The sequence below is a fragment of the Symphalangus syndactylus genome, chromosome 8 (genome assembly GCF_028878055.3).
Source record: "Symphalangus syndactylus isolate Jambi chromosome 8, NHGRI_mSymSyn1-v2.1_pri, whole genome shotgun sequence".
In the NCBI taxonomy this organism is placed as follows: Eukaryota; Metazoa; Chordata; class Mammalia; order Primates; family Hylobatidae; genus Symphalangus; species Symphalangus syndactylus.
This window is the reverse complement of record NC_072430.2, coordinates 42515701-42526336: the sequence shown is the minus strand read 5'-3', so window position 1 is coordinate 42526336 and position 10636 is coordinate 42515701. Positions and strand designations below refer to the sequence as shown.

The 10636-nt window shown below is 50.6% G+C and overlaps 1 protein-coding gene across 1 annotated transcript; it reads right to left on the bottom strand.

The window, feature by feature from the left end:
- Positions 1-7473: 7473 nt before the first annotated feature.
- LOC129488895 (small ribosomal subunit protein uS8) lies at positions 7474-7984 on the bottom strand. The gene has a single exon (XM_055291414.2). The coding sequence runs from the start codon at positions 7931-7933 to the stop codon at positions 7541-7543; it is 393 nt and encodes a 130-aa protein (XP_055147389.1). The 5' UTR covers positions 7934-7984; the 3' UTR covers positions 7474-7540.
- Positions 7985-10636: the final 2652 nt, after the last annotated feature.

Below are 10636 nucleotides of genomic sequence, written 5' to 3'. Positions count from 1 at the left end.
GCCCGCCTCGTCCTGCCAAAGTGCTGGGATTACAAGTGTAAGCCACCGTGCCTGGCACCAAACACATCTTAGCCAAACAAAATGTAGTCAGATTTTAGATGAAAACATAGGGCATAGTCAAAACAAATTTTTCAAATTTTTCAAATTTGTTTTTAGCCAAAATAAATTTTATGGTCTTATCACAGATTTGGGAAAAGCTTGTAAAAATAGCTCACAGCATTTATGGGTGAACGGATAAACAAATAGTGGTCTATCCAGACAATGAAATATTGTTCAGCCATAAAAAGAAATGAAGTGCTGATGCACGCTGTAATGTGGAAGAACCTCAGAAACGTTATGCAAAGGGAAAGAAGCCAGACATAAAAGGCCATGTATTGTATTTTTTCATTTATATGAAATATTCATAATAGGTAAATCCATAGAGACAGGACTCAGATTGGTGGTTTCCAAGGGCTTGGGCATGCGTGGGGATGGGGAGCACCTGCTTGCTGAGTGCAGCTTCCCTTTTGGGATAACAACAGTGTTTTGAAACTAGATGGAGGTGGTGGTTGCACTACGCTGTATATGAAATAAACACCACGGCATTATTCATTTTATGTTATGAGAATTTTACTTCAATTAAAAAAAATAGTTCATGGACCCCTTGCCCCCATTCTCCTTTTGATCACCCTTAGGGATCCTGATTAAGACCCCAGTTAGAAAGCACCAATCCTTTCACATTATGAGTGGGAGGCCAAAGCCCTGGGAGGTGGGTGGAGGGGCTCTGCAGGGGGTCACAGGGCTGGTTCCAGCTGGGTCTCATTCACTGAAGAGATCTTTACTGGGAACACATGTGCCCATCCCTTTCTAAGCCCCAAGGAGTCAGCCATGAATAAGACCTAGGAGTCTCTTTCTCGTGGAGTTTGCATTCCAAACAGGGGAAGGCTGACCAACAGACCGGTAAGCAAATGTCAGGAAGAAAGGGAGCTATGAAGAAAAATGAAACAGGTCAGGGGATAGGAGCAGGGCGGTTACTTAAGACAGGCCTGTCTGGGATGGCCTAGAAGAGGTGATGTTGAAGTGAGCAATGCAGATATGGCAGACACTGGGAGAAGGCTGTTTCTGGAGGAAGGACCAGGACTGGCCAGCACAAAAGCCCAGGCAGGGGCGTGCTTGGTGTGCACAAGGACCAGCACGGAGGCCATCCCCACTGGCCTCACTTCTGCAGAAAAGAGACGCTTTCTGCTGTGGAGAACGTAGTAGACTGTTTTATGCTTACCAGATGCTCAGTCAATATTTAATTGATGCTTAATCATGGAAGGAAGTTGGGAGTCTGGGCAGAGCCTGGGCAGGGACTGGAGCTGGCTGGTGGAAGGGGATAGGGCAGCTCCCCATCCTACTCGGCCTGGCCCCTGGCTGGGGAGCTCTGAGGCATCCCAGGTAGACTCCTGGGAGCAGGGGCGAGGCGGGCAGGGAGTGTTCAAGCAGCACCAGGTCCAGCAGCTCTGCCAGGATGAGGATCCTTAGTTGGCTTCTTGGAGTGTGGAATCCTCCACATCCCGCCCCTGGGAGATGGTGCAGCTGGAGAAGGCTGCTCATCACCCCTCTACCTGCAGGCTGTGGGAGTGTGAAAAGAGGGGATTTGGAGCTCGTAGGGGGACTGGAGGGGGCTTTGAGTTAAGGGGGCCGGCTGTGTTGGGCAGAGGGCTGGTGAGTAATGAGATGTTTCCCTGCTCACATAACCAGACACAGCTCCTGCCCAGGTTGAGGTGAAGAAGAAAGTGAAGAATTATTTCAGGTAGGAGTGGAAGCTGGTCCCTGCACCTGAGTTTTTCCCCCATTTTCAGACTCTTCCTTGCTGGAAGACGGGGTTTGAGGAGCAGAGGTTTAATCTGGAGACTGAAGACCTGGCAATGAATTCTAAGGCGTCCCACTTCCTTGCTATTTGGGCAATTTAACTTACCTCTCCGGGCCTCAGTTTTATGGTCTATAAAATGTGGCCTAATTCAAGAAAGAATAAGCACAGTAGCTGGCATATGGTGGCACTTTAGATCCAAGTCTAAAACTCTGAAGTCTCCTTTCATTGCCTGCTCATGGTTTATCCAATGTAAGCAGGCAGCTATCCACAGGAAACCTCTGGCTCCAGCACATCCCCCCAGCTACCCTGAGCAACACACAGTTCCCCTGCATGGGCAGGGTGACAAATGGCCTGTCTCCTGGGCAGGGGGCTGCACAGTGGGAAGGGTATGGCAGCCAGGACCTGCACTCGTGCCACTGACACACGTCTCTGGCTGGATACTGGCTGTCATCCCCAACGCAGGGATGAACCCCCTCCCCAGGTCCTGGTGGTCCTGTTTCCCAGGATCCCTGCTCCCTCCCTAGGTGTCTGTTCTGGGTCCCTATGGGCTGTGGGTTCCTATGGCTCTGTCCTCTTCGGCAATCTGTGGTCACTCAGTAGAAGACCAAAGGCTATTCCTGGTCATCACCATCCACTGGCTGGCTTCACAGGTGCTAGCTAGGCAGTTTTGCCGGGCTTCTTTAGGTTGCAGGGAGCAGCTATTCCTTAAAACACACATTCCCCTCTGCATGACCCTCACCCTGCCCAGTGTCATTTAGGGAAGGGAAGAAGAAAGAGGCAATGGGGGAAGTGAGGAGGGCAGAGAGAAACAGATCAGTGGCATCAGGCTTGAGGGTTGGGATGGGGTCATGACCAAGGTGCCTGAACTGTGGAGAAGGATGACCTGCGCTCAAATTCCCCTTGCTAGCTGGGTTTAGATTCCAACTTCCACCTATTAGCTGTGTGACAAAGGGCAAGTTACTTTACCTTTCTGGACCTCAGTTTCCTTATCCCTAAAGCAGGGATCTGAATAGAACCAGCCTCCTAGGGATATTCCAAGGGTTCACTGAGTAATATTTGTAAAGTGCTTAGAACAAGGTTTGGCACAGAGTAAATACTCTATATCTTTTTATTATGATGCTTCAATTTATGTAGTTGATTTTATGAGTCTTTGACAGTCCTTTTGTTTTTGTTTGCTTAACTTGTCACCTACCTGGGCACAGGAGTTACAATGTGAGAAGACAGACATTAATCTGATACTCAGAGAAATAAACGCACAATTGCAGCTGGAACCTGGGCTTTGAAGAAGGAGAACATGGGGCTCAAAGATATTCAATCACGGGAATAGAACTGGCCAGGCTGGGGAGAAGAGGGCTTCCCAGAGGAAGTGGCTTTAGAACCAAGGCAGGAAGGATGAATAGGAGCTAATTATCCAACAAGGAAAGGAAAAGCATTTCAGGCAGAAGAAGTTGCATATGCAAAGACCCTGCAAGTGTGAAGGGCTGAAGGAAGGCAGACATGGTGGGGCGCAGAGAGCCTGGGGTGTGGTGTGAAGTGGCAGGGGCTCATAAGCAGGTTAGTTTGTTTTTTTATCTAAGAGAAATAGATGTCCTTTGAAAGCTTTAATCAAGGGAGGCTGACTCGACCCAATTTGCCTTCAGGAAAATTCAATTTAGCTAAAAAGAGGCCAGGGAGGAGGCAGGGAGGACATTTCAGGGGCTTGCTTTTTTTTCTCCCTGCATTAAAATCATCCTTGAAAAGAGATTGGATGGATTTATAATAGTATTAGAATATTTAAAAAATGTAATACATTTGTTTAACTTCAAACACTTTTCAGCATTCTCAACATATAAAAAATAACAGAACATTACAAATCGTGTTTAAATACAGACGGTTCTTGAACTTTCATTGATGTGATGTCTCTTGCTTTGCTGATAATGAAGAGTTCTACAGTTTGTTTAAAAGCAGTTTTCTGCTGGGCGTGGTGGCTCATGCCTGTAATCCTAGCACTCTGAGAGGCTGAGGTGGGCGAAGTAGGCAGATCGCTTGAACCCAGGAGTTTGAGACCAGACTGGGCAACATGACGAAACCCTGTCTCTACAAAAAAATACAAAAATTAGCCTGGCATGGTGGCAGATGCCTGTAGTCCCAGCTACTCAGGAGGCTGAGGTGGGAGGATGACCTGAGCCCAGGGGGTTGAGGCTGCGGTGAGTCGAGGTCACACCACTGAACTCCAGCCTGGGTGACAGATTGAGACCCTGTCTCAAAAAAAAAAAAAAAAGTTGAAAAATTACCGCACTTAAACAAACAAAACCCCCCAAACACTTCTCATGCTGGCTGACCCCTCTTTGTCCACAGCTAAGAATGGCAGCGGAATGCTCTGTCACTATATGCAGAAACAAGACAACCTGAAGCTAAATGGATGCCCTGCAGAGTCAACAGGTCCAGCCTCACAGTGCACACACTGAGCTACAGCCCCTCCAAAAGGCATCTTCCCCCACAGCCTCAATGCCAAGCAAGGAGCCGTCAAGAGTCTGCCTCTGTTGTTTTGTTCTTTTGACAAACCATACATATACACAATTGATAACTCAGGATTTCTAGTCAAAAACCAGATAGTTAACATCACCTTATTAAAAAAAAAAAAAAGCTGGAAACATCTTTAAATGCCTTGTAACTCCAACAGCAAAGCACACAGAATGAGAACACAAGAGTGCCTTTTCATTTTAAAAATGTTTGGAAATATGTACAACTTTGATAGCGTTTCAGAGTGCTCCAGACACCATTGCCGCTTCAGGTATACCACTGACAATTTCTAGAGCACTTTGAGAGGCTGCAATATGATCATGATCAAATTTTGTAATTAAACCTGATGAGGGCAACAGACACTACTTCTCAAATAAGAGATGTGTTAATTACAGCGCTCCCCGACTCTAAGACAGGGGTGTCCGATCTTTTGGCTTCCCTGGGCCACACTAGAAGAAGAATTGCCTTGGGCCACACATGAAATACACTAATAATAACGATAGCTGATGAGCTAAACACACACGCGCGTGCACACACACACACACTTCGTAATGTTTCAAGAAAGTTTACGAATTTGTGTTGGGCAGCATTCAAAGCTGTCCTGGGCTGCGTAGGCTACAGGTTGGACAAGCTTGCTCTAAGGTACTTACAAGGAAACTGATAAACTGTTTTTAAATTTTCTTGCCAGGTGCGGTGGCTCACGCCTGTAATTCCAGCGCTTCAGGACTTTGGGAGGCCGAGGTGCATGGATCACTTGAGGTCAGGAATTTGAGGCCAGCCTGGCCAACATGGTGAAACCCCATCTCTACTGAAAATTTAAAAATTAGCTGAGTGTGGTGGCATGCGCCTTTAGGCCTAGCTACTTGGGAGGCTGAGGCATGAGGAGCACTTGAATCTGGGAGGCAGATGTTGCAGTGAGCGGAGATTGTGCCACTGTACTCCAGCCTGGGAGACAGAGCAAGATTCTGTATCAAAACAAAACAAACACATAGCATAAAATTTACCATCTTACCCATTTTAAGCATACGGTTCAGTACAATTAAGTACATGCATGTTGTTTTGCAACAGATCTCTGAACCTTCTCAATTTGCAAAGCTGAAACTCTATGCCCATTAAACAAATCCCAGTTTTTCCCTCCCCCAGCTCCTGGCAATCACCATTCTTCTTTCTCTTTCTAGGAATGTGACTACTTGAGGTACCTCACGTAAATGGAATCATCAAGTATTTGTTCTTTGGAGACTGGCTTATTTCACTTAGCCTGATGTCCTCAAAGTTCATCCATGTTGCATCAAGTGATAGGTCATTTAGGAGGTTTTGCAGGAGTCTGAGTAAGAGCTGATGGGGACTCGGACTAGGGCTTGGAGATGGAGATGGCAGGAAATAGAGTCAGGGAGATTGGGGGGTGGTAGAGTCACAGGACTTGGTGAAGGATGGGAAGGTGCTCCTGTTTCTGGCCTTGGTCTTCAGAGGTGACTGTGGACAGGCCAGTGGTACCCAGACTTGTAGGCTCCTTTGGACAATGGGGGTTGGGGGTGACACAGAGGCTAAGTTGGGTGCAGAGGAAACCAAGGAAGAACCTCTTCTCTATCCTCGGCCCACAGCCTGGGAGAGACCAGAGGAGGAGAGCAGCGAGCAGCTGCTCTGGCTTCTTTGTTCCCCTTGTTTATACTTCCTACAGAGCACAGACCTTGCAGTACCAGAAGAGTGGTCTTTATGGCATCCCTGATGAAAGGGGGTAGGAGGCGAGTGAAGTTCTGTGCTGTGTCCCTTTGCAGATACCATCAGGCTGGGCACCCCACGGGCTCATACTGCTGTTTCTGGTCTCTTTGATCATCGTTGGAATTGTAAAGCCCTTGCCACCTAGAGACTTCCTCCCTGCTCCCATCTCCCCCAAGACGTGTATGATTTTCCCATTGAAGAGGAAATTAAAGTGGAAAGAACCTTGCCCTGACTCCCTCCAGCCTGGAGGCAAGTCACTTCTTTCCCAGTGATGTTAACAGTGAACAAGAGTCGAGTGTCTGTTGAAGACAGTCCCCACGTCAGACCTGGGATGCCCAGAGCAAACACAAGCTCCACCCTCAGAAAAGCAGACATGTAGATGTGGCCGCCATGTCGATATGAACAGGTGTAGTGGTGGTTCACGGAAGAGGGTGGCTAGTTCTACCTGGTGTTGGGGCCGGGGTGAGTTGACAGAAACAGCTGCAGAGAAAATGAGGTTTTCTTGAGATGTGTCTTGGAAAATTATTTTTATCAGTTTGGAGGAAAAGAATTTCAGGGTGTGAAGGCAGATAAGAGAATTACAGGCAGGGGGAGCAGCCTAAACAAAGGCAGTGAGACGGGAAACAGGCCCTGCCTTCAGCTTGCTGCCAGCGGAGATCTGCCCAGAGACCAGCAGGGGCCAGAGCTATCGGGACTTTGGCTATTATCTCTGGCTATGGAAGGGACAAGGCTGAGGGAGGTGACACACTTCTGGCAGGGAAGCCATTTAAGATGGTGGTCAGCTGGAGATAATTTTAAAGAAATTCCATATAGCACTTATGAGACACTCAATGTTGCGGGAGCCGTACAAGTGTTAATTCATGTAATATTCACAGTCATCCTCACGGGTCGGTCACCATCACGATCCCCGTTTTCCAGATGCTAAAACACCAAGCAACATCTTACCCGAAGTTGCACAGAGGCTGGGGATGGGATTTGAACTGGGTGGTGGGCTCCCCTCTTCTCTGCTCTTAACCACTGGGCTGTGCTCTGGGTCAGCCAGCTCTGAGCGCAAGTGTTAGGGACAGGGCTGGAGGAGGTTGAGGAGGGAAAATGGCCAGGAGTTGGCTTCAGAGAGGGAGGCAGTGGGTGAGGGTGGAGCCACAGCAGGCTCCCAGAGGCCAAGGCACCATTCACTGATCTGTGGAACTGGGAAAGGCCTCGAGGTCCTCAGTCTTCCTGTCTGTGAAATGGGGACAAGAACACCTGCCTCAGTTGTAGAGAGAGTGGTGTGAAGGTCCTTTGTGCACCCAGGGTGCTCTGTCAATGTAGCCGGGCCCTGCTGCCTCATCCCAGCCCTGCCCACTGGTGCAAGCACACTCACTGTCCCCTTTGTCCCCTTCTGGCTGCCTCTGAGGGATCCTGCCCCCTGGGAGTTTCTTTTTTTTTTTTTTTTTTTTTTGTCCATGAGGCATTTTATTTGTAAATATATGTATTACATCCCTAGAAAAAGAATCCCAGGATTTTCCCTCCTGTGTGTTTTCGTCTTGCTTCTTCATGGTCCATGATGCCAGCTGAGGTTGTCAGTACAATGAAACCAAACTGGCGGGATGGAAGCAGATTATTCTGCCATTTTTCCAGGTCTTTGAGTTGCACGTCAAATCTGGGGCTGATCACTCCGCACTTGTTTAGCCTGCCTGTGAGGTTCACAACAATTTTCCCAGCTCTGTGGTCATCAATGATTTCAAATTCGCCAATGTAACCATGCTTCATCATCACAGTGAGAAACCGGACGATGACTTTGGAGCACGGCCTAATAAGCACCTGGCGTTTGCCTCTCTTTTCGGCATTGTTGATGCTCTTGAGAGCATCCGCCAGGACATTCATGCGCACCATTGTGGCGGCGCGGAAAGATGGCGGAAAGAGAACGGGAGGGGAGAGCGCACGGAGTTCGGGAGTTTCTTTCTCTGTCATTTCTTGGAGGAGCTAGAACCGGCTTTGAAACCTGCCTGGCTCTTTAGTGGGAGAGAGGTAAAAGCAGTTCAAGGGATGTGGGCTGGAAGTATTTGGAAATGCAGATGGGCCGCACGAGCACCTTTTATTTTTGTTCAGAACATCTGAGTCTCCCCGTGGGGACACCCCCGCCCAGAGTAGCGCCTCCCCCCATGGCAGAGAGGATGAGAGAGCACCCAGGGGCTGCCATGAGCTCAGGGCAGGCAAAAGCAAGGCTGTCGCTCTCCTGCCCCACCCCTACCAAGCCACCAAAAATAGAAGGGCCAAGGTGTCAGCCCCAGGGAGGGGCCAGCCGGGGAAGCCTTTGAAGCTGGAAACAGCCGGGGAAGGAAGGCTGAGAGAAGCAAGTTTGTTAATATTCATTGGGCAGCAGCAGCAGCAGTTGTCCCTGGGTTTTCTGTTTCCAAGGCAAGCAGACATCACCAGCCTAGCTCAGCAACTCCAGGGCCTGTGAGGCAAGGCCTGGGCTTGGCTCATGACTTGCTGTGTGACATTGGGCAACTGGCAACCCTTTCTGGGTCTCTGTTGTCTCATCTGTAGCATGAGGGATTGTGACTAGATCACCTCCCGGGTTCCTTCCTGCTGCAGCGTTCCAGGACTCACACCTTTGGCCACTGACCCCTGCCCCACCTTCTGAGTGGGGCTCAGGGACTGTGCTGAGTCTGTCTCTGGGAGGCAGCAGGGTGCAGGGGCACACTGATGAGTAGTGCATGTGCCCAGGGGCAACATCAGAGCCATCTAACCACCAGGGCAGTCAGGCATGGACAGATGCATTTGGGAGGGGGCGGGACCCTGTGTCAGCTGTTAACACTTCAGTCCTGGAGCAGAGAAGTCTGGAGTTCTGGGGAGGGGCCAGGGAGGCAAGAGAGGGAAACACTGGGAGGGTTTAGGGCTTGGCCTGTTTATCAACTACTGTGGAAGTATTTCACTGTTCTGACAATCCTTGCGGCTGTGTCCATGGACCTGCTGTCTATCCGCCCTGTTCGTGGGGAGAGAGAGATGGAGAAGGCTGCCAGGGTTCTGGGAGTGGGTTTCTAGTCCTTCCCACCGTCGGAAAAATTCCTGTCACTCAGAGTGGGGCCAGGTCACTGTTGCCCCTTGGTCCAGCCCCCAGGACCCCTGGCCAGCCACCCTTAGGACACCCCTTCTTCCCTGGGGCTGGGGAACGGTGAAGGGAGGCTCTCCTCCCACTCCTTTGCCCACAGCCCCCATGGCTCCACCTGCTCAGCAGCTGCCCTGGACCACAGGCCAGGTGGCCTCAGTTCCTGGCTCCTCTGTGGCTGCCCCCTCTGCCATCTGCCCACCCCTACATAGGGCCCATTTGGCCACCCTCCCTTATATCCCACGTCGCCTAGGTGAGGCCCTTTTCCATCCCATTCCAGCCTGGCCTGTAGGGGAGAAAGTTGAGATGGGGTTGGAGGGTGGGGGCGGCCAGAGTAGGTCCAACATCAGGGCAGCTGCGGGGACGGGGGCTGGGTTCTTGGTGCAGGGCCCCCACTCTGCTGGCTGTCCTGACTTCCCTGTGCAGCAATTTCAGTTTCTATTTTGAATAGTTTGGGTTGGTTGCTTCTCTGTCTTCCTGCTGGGTGTTTATAGTGAGGAAAATAATTGGTAATATTTGCACAGATGTGCTGGCATTGCAGCTCGTCACGGGCACCTTTACCCAGGGGACCCTCCCTGCCCCCAGCCTGTCTCTGCCAGCCTGAGGAACCAGCCTGAAGGGGAGTAGCTGAAGCCCCTATGCTTCCCAGGGGTCTCAGGCAGCCAGATGCAGGCAGAGCTGGGAAGCAGGAGGCCTCAAGTGCTCCAGGCATGCCAGAGGCGGCCCTCAGCCAGAAGAGGGTGGGTGGGCGTCTGTGCTCCAGGGACTGATCACGATAAGCCTGGGCTCCACAGGATGGATCCTTTCTAGGGGCTGCATGAGAGAGGCCCCCAGGGCTTCGTTTCTGATTCCATTTTCTCCTACAGAGCCTGAATTTGCAGCTGAGGGTAGGGATGGGGTGAAAAGGAGAGGGGCAGGTCCAGGGTTGAAAATAGAAAATTGTGGCCAGGCACCGTGGCTCACACCTGTAATCCCAGCACTTTGGGAGGCTGAGGCAGGCGGATCACCTGAGGTCAGGAGTTCCAGACCAGCCTGACCAACATGGTGAAACCTCATCTCTACTAAAAATACAAAATTAGCTGGGTGTGGTGGCATGCACATGTAATCCCGGATACTCAGGAGGCTGAGGCAGGAGAATCACATGAACCTGGGAGCCAGAGGTTGTAGTGAGCCGAGATCACACCATTGCACTCCAGCCTGGGCGACGAGTGAAACTCCATCCCCCCCGCAAAAAAAGACAGAAAATTGTTTGGCTTCTCTTTCCCCTTCTCAAAGCCTGGAATAGCATTTCAGAGGGTTGGGAAGGAGGTGAGAATTGTGGACTGTGAGGCTGCCCGCCCAGCCCAAGCAGGGCCTGGACCAGGGTGCATGCTGCCCAGTGCCCTTTCCGGGGCCCCAGCCAGGCTGGCGATGGGTGGGACCACAGCGCAGGCAGGGCCAGGTGAGACTCCTCAGCCACCATGCCTCCTTCTCTTCCTCCTCTT